Raw genomic sequence first — 13,710 nt, 5'->3', positions numbered from 1 at the left:
CAGAAAGTTCTTATTCAAAGTTCAGTCATTTGAGTAAAAGAGGAAATTTTGCATTGTAGTTTATGTGCAAAAAGTTTTAATTAATTTTTTTAAATCTATAGTACCGTAATTGGAAAAAACTACGAAGAAATTTCCCCAGTTCATACCTACCGTATGCATGTTTTTTTGTTTTATGTTTGTTTGATCACTCTTAGCATCTCACTTAGTTAACCGATTTTGATGATTTTTTTTAATGGATAGGGGATATACTAACTTAGGACTCATGCTTTTGATTTACCATATTTGTTTTCTAGCTAAAAGTTATGGGCAAAAAACAGTAAATTTCATGTGAATTCCCTGTTTAAATGAATAAGTATAAAACCCATTGTTAAAAAAAGAAATTGCCATAAAAAAAATTAAAAAAAAAAGCGTTAACCACCCTTTCTTTTTTGAAGTCTGCTAAAAACTACGAAGAAATTTAGCCAGTCTTAAAAAAAAAAATGCTTTATTATTTCAAGTTTTATTTTACAAGTATGAAATTTTTAATGGGCAAAATGTTCAATGTTATTCGTTACATGCATTTTTTAATTTATAGTATGGCACAATATAGTTTAAAAAATACTTTTTCATAATTTGAAAAAAAAAAAAAAAAATCTTCGGACTTTTTGTTTTTGCATAAAATAACGTTGAATAGTTCGTATCCTTTGTAGATAAAAGAAGCAGAGTCTTATCTTCAGCTCATTGCTGTCAACGGTGCTAATATTTAACTGGAGCAGACACACATAAAAAAAAAACTTCAGATCTCACATAACTTTCTGATAAAATGTCTTGTTTTGCTTGATAAAAAAAAATCTATATTCAGTTCTTCGGTGTTAAACGTTTCCCTGATTTTCGGGGGCATCAGTCTCTTTCCAAGAACGTCCACCGGTGATTCGGAGGCACTTGTTGCGAGGGTCTGCGACTTGGTCGCCGATGGTCTTCATCGTGCCGCTTCGGACAGTAGCCGGTTGCAGAATTGAACATTCCATATTCACAGTCGGGAATGTGGCACTGATTTGCTTCCACACACCTGCAGACGAAACGGAAATTTAAAAATTTGAAAGATCAGAACGCTTATACATCTTGATTCAAACTTTCAAGGAAGCAGTTGTTTTTTCATAAGAGGAAGAGGGATTCAGGCTCAAGAATTTAGTCTTACGTACTACAATTTTCATGTTAAATTGTATTATAGCTTACTCTGGAACAGTATTCGCACCAGCCAACACAATACATAAATACTATGAAAATCTAACAAAAATTAAATGTTTACGAACATGATCTAATATATAAAAATCTCCTGTCACGGTGTTAGTTATTGAACTTCTCCGAAACGGTTCGACAGATTTTCATGAAGTTTTTTATGTGTAGTTGTTAGATTTGAGAATAGGACATAAAGTATTTTCCATATCGCTAGGTAATTAGGAAGTCCCATTTTAGATTTTGTTTCGCGACGCTCCGGCAAAATATCGGAGCATGGCCCCACTGAATACTTAACGGCCGTGGCAATCGCTGAAACTCATGGCAACAAAGAGGGCGCCACTGGCTACCACTGTTTTTGTTTCCACTTGGCGTGATTGTGAGCGTTGGCGCTTTGGCATCTGTGAATACGTGATTTCTCGACTTATTGTCGGGCGCACGTCATTTGACGAAAATTTCAATTTCAAAAAAAGGAATGAAGGGAAAAAGTGCTGAATAAACATTGTATTACAAAGGTGAAGATCATTTCTTGTCATTATTTTAATATTATATCAAAAATTACGCGTAATAAAAAATTTTAACTAAACACAGAAAACATATGATTTTTTTTAATATTAATGCGTAATTCTTAATATATTTTTTCAAACTTTTTTTTTTTTTTTGAAAGCTTTGAATAATTTTCAAATTTTTTATTGAAAATCCCTTGGGGTTTCCTTTTTGGATACAACAGTTCTAAGATTGATGATATATGGCAGGCAGCCCTCATTTCTAATTTTACATGCTCATTTACATGCGAATTTTTTTTCTGCTCAATAAATTACATCGAAAAAAAAAAAAAACGCTCCGCAATCTGTAAATACATTCATTTCGCAAAACTTGAGAGGGTCATTCATTGCCCCTTTTGACCCTGATGGGGATTAGAGGGGGGGGGGGTATAGGAATTTACGTTAACAATTGCCATTCTTTTCACTCGTAATGTAGTGTATATTTTACAACGAATAGAATTTAATTAAAAATGTACGCTTGGGAACAGGTCCGACATTTAAAAATTCGCGGGGGGGGGGGGGGGGGCAAAGGTTTTGTGTTCGGGAAAAAACAAGCATAATGCCGAATTTTAGTATGTTTGTAAAATTTAGGGGTGTCATAATTGCCCCCCCCCCCCCGTGATATCCCTACTTGACAGGCCTGGTTAGCAATATTCTTTTTCAAATGAAGAAGAACAATAGAAAAGTTAAAAATATGATGGCAATTTGAGAAAATGAACCATTCACATAATTTTAAAAACATTTAAAATCAGAGTGTAACTAATACATGGTTCTACGACGGGTCCGTGGTTCTCGCACCAATATTTTACCGACACCAAAATAATGTCATTTATCTTTTTCCCCTTCCATTTTTAGCACATCTCATGTTATAATAACTTTAGAGTAGATTTTAGTAGTATATTAGTGCACAATACGCATAGAGATGCACAAAAGTTTAGTGCACAAGAGCTATTTCGAAAAAGTGCAGATTTTTTTCCTTACAAAAGGAAATTCATAGCATAATCAAAAAATAAATAAAAATAACATGGAGCTAGAAAAAACTTTCATTTTTCCGAAGCTTAGTTTTAATTTTTTTAAATGTCTGATTTTGAAAATAAGGCGTGGTCTTTATGACGTCACAAATGATGTATTTTGGCGCATCTGTCTACCGCGTTTCAACGTTATGATGATCAAGAAGCGAATTGCATATTGCACTCTACGCTTACTATCAATCATATAGTTGCCAACACTTGTGAGTAATGAAACTAATTGAGTATTGTGCTCTGTGAGTGACATCAGTGAATGGCATTTCATCATTTGTGATGTCATCTGCAGAAGCGTAAACAATGAAAGCGCACCGATTAATGCATTATTTTTTAAATATTAAACTTGGTCAAGTTATTTTAAAAAATGGTCAGATCCTATGATTTTAAAAATGTTCTTTCAAAAAAAAAAAAAAAACCCTTAAAAATTTTCGCTTGTTTTATAAATAATTTTTATAAACTACACAAAAAAAGTCCGCACAAAAACAGGTTTGAGTGTACATACACACATCGGAAGGCGCACAGACCGGAGAGCGTTCACTTTAGTTCAGGTTCTATCCCCACCCCCAGGCTCCCACCTTAACGTTAGCATCCCAGGTGCTATTACTTCAATATATTTTTCAATTGTTATAAAGTGTTCACGCAAATAATAATTTTTATGATAAAGGTCAGATTCGGCCATAAAATATTTATCTTATTTACAGACTCATATTACCTATTCTAGAAAATCAACAGTCATATTATGACGGGTGCAAATTTCTTGGTCATTTCCATTTCATTCCATTTGTAGAAACAAGAAACCCAACGAGTACGATCCTATTGCAATTCATGATCGTGAATAACTTTATTCGAACTCAAGCAGCCAAAATTCAAATTATTATTATTTTTTAAAATTTATTTTTAACATTTAACAAATACATGCAATAGGGAAAGAAACTCCTCAAATATCTACACATGAATTTGTGAAACTAATTTTTTTTAAAAAAATGTGGAACAGATTATTTTACAAAATATCAACACTGTTGATATTTTGTAAAATCCTAGCAGGGGAGAGTTCCGTACAAAATTTATTTTGTCTTTGCAAAAGCAAAACAATGATATGATTTTTTTTATTTGCCATGTTAAAGATATTTTTAAACATACATTCGATTTGCGATAGCTCGAATGTAAAAAAGAAAGATGGAAAACTTCGACTTATCGAAAGTTTGATTTAACGATAGTTTTGGTTTTTGATATTTTAATACTAAAAACCATCGAATGCTTTAATATATACATATAATAGACAAAATTATAGAACTTAAGTTTTTTAGCACAATATGCACAGTTTAATCAAATGTATTGATAGAAAAAAATCAAAAGCATGCTGGAACCACTTGAATAGAGCTGATTCTACTTCAGGAAATGTGCACATCTTCGTTCGTTTCAAATTCGGATTGGAAATGAAGGTGAAATAATTATTCTCTCATAGTCACTTCTTTCTTTCTTTCTTTTTTTTTTTTTTTCGTTCTTTCGAAACAAATTTCGAGTAATCCTGGAAAAAACTTCGAGTTGAAAGAAGTTAACTTCGAGTTATTTATAATAATTAGAATGGAATTAAAGACAAAAAAGTAGGGACTTGATAAAAATTTCGAGTTATAGTAATGTTTCGGACTTCGAGTTATCGCAAATCGACTGTATTTTTAAGAAAATTAAAATATTTAGCGATGTAAAATCCTGTAAACATTGAATTCTAGTCATAAAAAAACTATTTTCTACACTTGAAAAATGAATGAGAAAGGAGCTTTGAACTAGAAACTTTGTAAGATATTTGATCGCCAAGTTTGGCGAAAATTTGGATATTGTAACGGATTTGGTGCGACTTCCACTTTCTTGAAATGAAGACACAGTTCTTGATAAAAACACAGGAAATTTATTTACACTATGTACAGGAAAGATCTTCAACAACTGCTAAATTATTCATCAGCAATTAAGCAATTATCACACAACACCGTAAACTCAACGTTTACACACGTATTTACTTCCAAATACGAAAACAACACAGCGAAATGCCTCGCTATAAACAGAGCAAATACACACTCTCAGTTCGAAATCCTCAATCGAAACTAACTGTTTATCCATCGCTAACTGCTTAAATACACCGAAAAGAAATTTCTCAAATATTCCACACGCTTCTGTAAAGTAGTAGACCGTTATCAAATTTTATCAACGCACAAAAAGGAAATAGGGGTCGTATACTTTAGCCATATGAAAAAGGGGTTGTATATTCATTACGGGAAACTATTTACAGGTTACGTTCCTACAATAATTACTATTTACAGAATTTGTAACATTGCCCCCTTCCTAAGGACTGCACGTCCCGGGCAGTACAATCCCCAGAAAGGGTGTCGAACTTCTATCAAAAGTTTACAAATATTCACATTAATTAATAACTAACAGATACATAGGAAACACAATAATAACAAGAAATATTACTAAACATTAAAAGCAAAAAAATTATCTACAACTTTTATGTTATCAACCATGGTTGTTTACGTAATACTCATGAACTATGGCCATAGTATGGGGCTAACCGATCATAATGTACAACCCTAGGTTTTGCATTAGGTGATTTTTGGATCCTCACTACGACGTCATTTAGTCGGTTAAGGACTTTGTAGGGTCCATCCCAATGCGACTGCAATTTGGGTGACAGACCTTTCCGTCGGATGGGATTCCACAACCAAACCCTGTCGCCTTCGTTGAATTCATGTCCAGTAGACCTTGTGTCGTATCGGGTCTTCATCTTCTCTGCCGCGATGTTGATTCGCTCTCGTGCGAAGTTATGAACGTCTTCCAACCGGGCCTGGAGATCCTGGATGTACTCCTCAGGCGATGAAGGCGCATCCGGAGGACGACCGAAGACGAGATCACAAGGTAGCCGAAGCTCTCGTCCAAAGAGCATCTGAGATGGGGCATATCCGGTAGTCTCGTGGACAGCACTGCGGTAGGCCAGCAGGAACAAAGGTAGCTTCTTGTCCCAATCCTGTTGATTTCTGGAGACCATAAGTGAGAGATTATTCAGGATTGTGCGGTTAAATCTCTCCACCATGCCGTCCGATTGTGGGTGTAGTGGTGTTGTCCTAGTTTTCTCAATTCCGAGAATTTGACATAGGCCCTTAAAAACAGCAGAGATGAAATTCCTCCCTTGGTCGGAATGAATCTGCAAAGGTGTTCCATATCTCGAGATCCAATGTTGGACTAGAGTCTCTGCTACGGTGGTAGCTTCTTGATCTGGAATGGGATACGCTTCGGGCCATTTCGTGAAATAGTCGATGGAAACAAGAACGTATTTGTTCCCATCAGCAGTTCTTGATAGAGGACCCAGGATGTCAATCCCAATTCGTTCGAAAGGAGCTCCAACGTTGTACAGATGTAGCTTCCCTCTGCTTCTTTTCTTCGGTCCTTTACGAGCAGCACAGGCGTCACAAGAATGGCACCACTTCTCCACGTCATCCTTCGCCTTGCTCCAGAAGAAGCGTTCCCGAACTTTATTGAGGGTTTTCAAGACACCAAAATGTCCTCCAGTCGCACTACTATGTATTTCTTTAAGAACATCTGAAATCCTTGATCGGGGAAGTAGTAACTGCCACCTAGATGTTTTGCCGTCATCAGATTCCCATTTTCGGTACAGTACGCCGTTCCGTAAATGGAGCAAAGTCCATAAAGCCCAGTATCTTTTTGTTGCAGGACTGAAGATGGAAACGTCCTGCCAGCTAGGTCGCCGACTGTCACTTTCCATGAACTCCAAAATTGGTTTTAGGTCGGGGTCTTCAAGTTGATCTTTTCGAACTTGGTCGTCACTCCATGGATCAGGTTCTGATGATATTGGAGTCACTGTCACCTGATAGGCGGTAGGGCTAGTCGTTCCATACTGTTTCTCGATTCGGGAACAATAGTGGCAGTTCTCAGGACAGGGTCTCCTTGATAAAGCGTCAGCATTACCGTGAGACAACCCTTTTCGGTGCTTGATCTCCATGTCAAATTCCTGGAGCCGCTGTATCCACCTGGCTATCTGGCCTTCTGGATTCTTGAAGTTCAAAAGCCAAGTTAACGAGGCATGATCTGTCCGAAGCAGAAATTTTCGGCCGTAGAGGTTATGATGGAAGTGTTCTACAGCTTTCACTATGGCCAGTAACTCCTTTCTGGTGACGCAGTAATTTCGCTCCGACTTTGATAAGCATTTGCTCCAATAAGCGATGACATGTTCATTTCCGTCAATTTCTTGGGATAAAACAGCTCCGATGCCCTCGTTGCTCGCATCAGTGTCCAGGATGAAGGATTTTTCAGGCTGAGGATAGGCGAGGATAGGCATTGATGTTAAAGCCTCCTTCAGTCGTAGAAATGCATCTTCACATTCCTTGGACCATTCAAACTTTTGCTTGCTCTCCGTCAGCTTATGCAAAGGTCGTGCCATGTTGGAAAAACCCTTTACAAACTTCCTGTAGTACGTGCAGAGCCCCAGGAAACTTCGCAGCTGATGGATGTCTTCGGGACGACTCCAACTCTTGACTGCAGATACCTTTTCTGGATCGGTTTGTACACCTTCAGAAGAGATGATGTGACCAAGGTAGTTCACTTCCCGGCGGAATAAATTACATTTGGACGGGATTAACTTCAGATTGGCTTCCTTAAGTTTCTGCAGCACCTTCCTAAGATTTGCCAGATGTTCTTCGAAACTGCGTCCCACGATGATGATATCGTCTAAGTAGACCAGACAGGATTCGTAGGAAAGTCCTCTTAACACTGTCTCCATAAGACGCTCGAACGTAGCTGGTGTATTGCAGAGGCCGAAGGGCATCACTTTAAACTGCCATAAGCCTTGTCCAGTTGTAAACGCTGTCTTCTTTCGGTCATCAGGGTGTATCTCAACCTGCCAGTAGCCGCTCTTCAAGTCCAGGGTCGAAAACCACTTGTGTCCGGAAATAGAGTCCCTATATGAAAACGTAGTTTTCAGAGTTGCGACAACGCGGTATCATTTTCCTATTGGTCGAAGACCGCCTGAGGCAGTGTTTCTTCTTCTCCCGTAGGATTAACATGGAGCGTATGACAGTGCTGTGGAAAAACCCAGAATCTGGAAAATTAAAGGCGAGTCCAAGATTTTAATGTTCATATTACTGTTCTACAATGTTCAAATTATACGTGTGTAGCTTTACTTGAGTGAGTCCATTCCTATTTCTTTGACTATCGCGTAATTATATCGAGAACATGTGTTCCGGTGTGCTAAAATTCCCTTCTGACACTTTATTTGGGTCTTTTATAGTTAGTTTTCCTGTTAAATCGATTATTCCAATCACGATGTTATTGAAAAACAACACTTTAAGACAAGGCAAAAGTTTAAATTGTGTAAATTAAATATTTTTAACGATAGATCTCTGTATTCGGTTTGGCGCGATCAGTTTCGTGCTCGGCGACGAGTGAAAGTAAACAAAACATACACTTGTGATGTACGTGAGGATGTCTTAACTTGTGATTTGTATTATAAATGCTGTATGTTGCAGAATTTTTTTTTTTTTAATAAATGTGACTTGATATTAAAACTCATTTTAACTTATGTTTTAATGTTAGGGTTTTTATTTTTCGTGGTCATTGACAAAAATTGACTTATGTATCGTTTTTAATATTCCTTCAAGCTATAAAACTCCAAGTTAAATCTTCTCTTTATGCAACGTAAGTATTTACAGTGTCAAATTTTTGTTTTTTGAAAGGAGATGCAGAGGAAATAAAATGCTTATAAATTATAGAACTTTCAATGCTTGCTGGCAGTAACTTTTAATAACATTTAGATTTAAGGAAAAACGATTTGTATGATTTTCTGCCAAATATTTATTAGTTAAAAATTGTAAAAAAAAATGTCAATTCAATTATGAAATTAATGTCACCACATGAATTTGCCAAAGCGTTTTAGGTGGATATGAAGTAGAACACTTGCTTAACACACGGCAGTTTTTATCCATTTTTTAGGTTGAGCGAACCAATTTAAAATGTACTATTTTATTAAAAATTTAATGAATTGTAGGCAGTTTTTGTTATTTTGGTAATTTACTCTTCTTCATTCAACAAGCATGTCACTCGCTGTGTGTTCCATCATAAACAGAAAACTGAGATGTTCTAAGTTCGTTTCAAGTAGTGTGTTGGTACTTTTTATTATGCTCTAATTAGGGTTCACTAATTTTTAGGTTGCCTAGTTATTTCCTTTACATGCTACTCTTTCTTTATCACCTGAAGAATAAAGTGCATGCTATCACCCCGCTTCAGGTTAGTAAAAATTTCTATTTTTATTGAGAAAATGATGTTTAAATAATTATGGCCATGATTGATACATAATTAAGTGTTAACAAGTGTTGAATTACCTTTGATCTCAGGACCGTTATCATGGGTTTTTGAGATTGTAAAAGTCCTCCCAGCCACAGCTCTTGTTTGTCAGAAATTAGGTACATTTAAAGTTTTGCGGGTTGAAATATCAATACTTTTATGATAAAATGCTGAATCAAAGATTTTTTAAGTAAAACTTTTTATGCGAGGGCTTTGAAGTTATGATCCACCCTTTTTGTGTGACAAAAAGTGGTGGGGATAAGCAATGTCGGTTAGAAAGAAAGCAGTATCTTGTTTGCCTTCAGGTATTGGAGAAAGTGAGACATTACACTCTTCTCGCTTCCTTTCTCATTTTGTATGGTTGCATGTACTGCATTCAGGCAGCGCGGAGATCAATATGTACATTTGTAATTACTTACTTTAGTTATCGTAAACAGATCATTTCTCTTCTTAAGAAGGAAGAAGATGATCATTATCAGTGGACACATGTATATAATTTTATGTAAAAATATGAATAAGAAACACAATCTGTTCAAAATTGTTTGATGAATAGTTAAAATGTTTCACGTCTATCATGTGTCATTATGACACAACCTGTTTCTTGGAATCAAACTTTAGAAGAATTCTACTCTTCTAGATCAGCAGAAAAATAAAGTACAAGAAGCTCTCACCCCACATCAAGTTCGTAAAAATTTCGATATTTGGTGGAAAAATGATTTTTAATAATCCTATCTCGATTAATGTGGAGTTAAATTTTAACTAGTGTGGAATTGCATTTTAAAATAAAGGCTGTCATCGTGGGGTTTTGAGATTATCTGTAAAGATCAGGGTTCGAAAATATCCAATATTTTGATATACAGTCGAGTCCCCACTTACGCAAGGGATGCGTTCCAAGACCCTTCGCGTTAGTCCAAATTTCGCGTTGTGGAAAAAGGTATGTGTAAAAACTTTAATTAACATAACCAATAATTTTAGACATGTGTAAACACAACCTTAAACAGTTAAAAACCCTTTCTTAACCATACCTTACTGTTTCTTACATAAATAACTGAATTTGTATTTGTTTTTTAAAAAAAAGCTGTTTTATTCAACATAAAATACTGCTATGATGCACAAAAACAATGATCAATGGGAAAGAAAGACATAAAATAAACCAGTACTGTACGTACGGCATGTAGTAAGGAGAACAAATGCCCTATAGTTGTACTGTACAGTTGATTCAGTAATGATATTTGTAACTTAAAAAAAGTGAAAATGATGATTTATGCTGCAGTTATTCTAATATATTTTTAAATACAGTTGCTTCATTGGTTCTTTTATAAAGTTTCCATCTATGGCATTACCCCTCTTCCTGGTTTCTTTAATTCACAATAAAAAAACAGCTTCCATTTTTATAATTTTTGCATTTTGCTTGGATACTATTACTCGGTGAACTTTTATGGATTTCCTTTTCTTGACTATTAATTGTATGTATGGAAGATTCACTCATACCGTCATACCTAATTGTTGTGCTACCCTTCAAAGCATTTTTTGGTTCAGCTTCAGCTTTTCAAGAAGCTTTACCATTTCTTTAATTGTCAGAAACATTCTCTTTTTCTTTCTATCTTCACCAACTTTAGATAAAACAGCGCTCCTAGGTGTCGTTATATTTCGTTAACTTTCGCATTTAGAATGAAAAAAAAAATAATGGAAAATGAGAAGTAGTTATTTATTTATGTAAGCAATAAAAGACTAGTATAGTGTTTGTACTTCTGCTCTCAGTGATTCTAATGGGATGTAGGTCCGTTCGCGAGGAATTCGCGCTAGCTCAAAAATTCTTTACTGTTGAAAAAATTGCGTTATAGCCATTTCGCCTGAGTCAGATCGCTTTGTAGCGGGAGTCGACTGTATATTGGTTATTTTGATATTTATCCGATGTTTTCAACCAATGCAAAATAAAGTGTTTAGTAACTGCTTCCTTAAATCACAGTTATTTATTTTCTTATATTATTATAATGCATTAACTTTAAAAGTAATTTTTCTTTCATTATTTATATTCATTTATTACATGTTCATGATTTTGCCTCACCCACTCAAAAAGTAATTCAATTGCATCCGCGTTCATTTCAACCACTCATAAAAATAAATATATAAATAAATAAATAATCAATTTATCAGAGCTTATCTTAATTTGTTGAAGTCTTTAGAAAATCAATATTTTTGTCAGGAAATAGAACATTGAAATAAAGGGGAATTCAAATGCTCTAAAACAGTGGTGCCCAACATATGGCTTTCAGAACTGATTCATGTGGCCAGCTGAAATATCAGGTATAGATAAATGAATTTACTAAAAAATGTGGCTTTATTTTAAAGAATTTAAATTCAAGCATCAGTATATTGCATTCTCTATATTTTTACTTCACTTAAATTTATATATTAAAAACATACAAAAACAGTTTATAATTAATTTCTTTTGTATGCACTCACATTTTTTCAATCACAATCACAAGTAAGCGCTTTGATGAGGTAGTTGCATTCACGTAAAAGTTTAAGACAGGAGTTCAATTTTTTTTTCTGTAATCTTGACTAAAACCATTAAAAAAATTAATTCATAGTTTTCTGAAAAGTACTCAGGACTGCTGAAATAACACTTTCTGGAATAAAATTTGTTCAATATAACTGTACCATGTGATTTCATTATAGGATTTGTAGGACCATAGGAGCTATTTGTTGGTCAAAAAATAAAATAAAAAATATTAATATTATTCAAAAATTGGAATCCGTACAACATGCCCCACTGTTCAACGTGCCCCACCTCCCCCTACAATTTTGTTGCGGATATTCCTAAGTGAGGTGCAGAAAAAACAAGCAAGTTTTCTCACAGTTCCTAAAAAATTTAGAATCACGAACGTTCATTACTTATTTTAGTCATCATAAACTGATGATTTCTCTTCTTAAGAGCAAAGATGATGCACAGTAACAAATATGTACATAAATAAATGAAAAATAATCTATGCTAGTCAAGAGATTGATGAATTAGATAAAATATTCCCCTGTAATATGTGTTTTACTTTTTTCAAGTGTTTTTAAAACACACCCTGTTATTTGAAATTAAATTTTACAACACACTTAATGCAAAGTAGTTGAAATACAGCTCTATTTCAATTAAAGTTTGTTTATTTATTTTCCATTTATAATTTTATGAACTAGTTTTAAAAAACATTCCTGCCAATTGTGTTCAGCCGTATTGATGATTTAGCACATTTGAAGAGTTTTACTTCTGCTTTTAAATTTATTTGCCCTTAATGTTTTTTAAGTTTCTTCCAGATATTCTGCAACTTGAAGAAAGCTGAACTACTAGCTGAATTATAGCCCTGATGCAGATGTTCTAGAAAACTCATGATAGTATTGTACTGTTCGCTTAAAGAATTGTATAATAGAATGATCTCCAATATTTAGTTTACAAGGATATCCAGAAATCATTTTCCAAGTTTTCTTAGCTTGACAGCTTTATCAAAACTAATGAAGTTGGTTAAAAAAATAATAAACTTCCATACATAATATGCCATTCATGTTTGTTATGCTTCTTATTATGCTGATGACTTCAGGAAATTTGTTGCCAAAATGGTCTTTGGACTTTCAACAATGACATACAAACCAACAAAAATTCTGTGTTTAAATGCTAAATAGTGTAATTAAATGAAATTTTGATCTTCTTCATACAAGCAGTGCTGTATTTCTGATTTGTCACGCTTATTATCATATTTATTATCATTCATTTGTATAATAATATTGAAATGTAAAGAGGTAAAACAAACAATAATTTTGCAACAGAAATTGAGAAATAGCTGGAATTCTGTTTTGATTTTCTAAATTTAGAGTTTTGAATTTGTTTTGTAAAACAAATGCTTTAAGGTTTATGCTTGTTTGTCATGTAAAAATATTGTTTTCAATTTAGATTTTTAATAAATTTTTTGGTATTCAATGCAAGACTAAAAAATTTAGGTATACATAAAATTATGAAAGATATATTTAGGTTTGTTTATTTCAGCATTAAATGAACAGTTCATTGATGCTTATTCTCTTTGTGTAGTTATCCAGAAATCGCCCCCCCCCCCCTCAAGAAGAGATTTTTCTTCCCACTAAACTACAGGACAGGATTTGAATAACTGCAAATAACTCCAATTTTGGAAGGGATAGGTAGCAACTGATATATTAGTCCACTTCCGACTGTCAATGCCCCTTCTCTGTTTCTGACTAAATTCTGGAAGCATTTTTCAGGATGTTGGAATATAGGTCATGTTCATCCATCCATGATACGGGGTAATGAATGGAATTGCAATCTATATGAAAAAATCTGAACAAAAAATTCAATTTATTTCAATCAAGGTTTTTTTTTTTTTTTCACAAACATTCACTTCACAAATAGTATAAAAGAAAATAAATTACAAGCATCAGTATATTTTGCCCTGTCTAATCGAAACTCCCTAATTGAGTAGATGGGAGTAAAGCCTATAACAAAATTTATTTTCTTTATGCTTATAAGTGACTGAAATTCTGAAATTTTTGATTAAACTTGTGTTTTGTCCATAGTTATT

At 34.3% G+C, this 13,710-nt stretch overlaps 1 protein-coding gene across 1 annotated transcript in view; it reads right to left on the bottom strand.

Moving 5' to 3' along the window:
- Positions 1-480: 480 nt before the first annotated feature.
- LOC129217400 (uncharacterized) overlaps positions 481-13,710 on the bottom strand; it is a 108,495-nt gene continuing 95,265 nt past the window's right edge. The window contains exon 6 of the mRNA XM_054851697.1: positions 481-1,048. Within this exon, the coding sequence (XP_054707672.1) occupies positions 880-1,048 (169 nt within the window). The 3' untranslated portion in view covers positions 481-879. The remainder of the gene's footprint in view (positions 1,049-13,710) is intronic.

The sequence above is a fragment of the Uloborus diversus genome, chromosome 2 (genome assembly GCF_026930045.1).
Source record: "Uloborus diversus isolate 005 chromosome 2, Udiv.v.3.1, whole genome shotgun sequence".
Classification (NCBI taxonomy): domain Eukaryota; kingdom Metazoa; phylum Arthropoda; class Arachnida; order Araneae; family Uloboridae; genus Uloborus; species Uloborus diversus.
The sequence above is the reverse complement of the archived record's forward strand: the minus strand, read 5'-3'. Positions and strand labels throughout refer to the sequence as shown.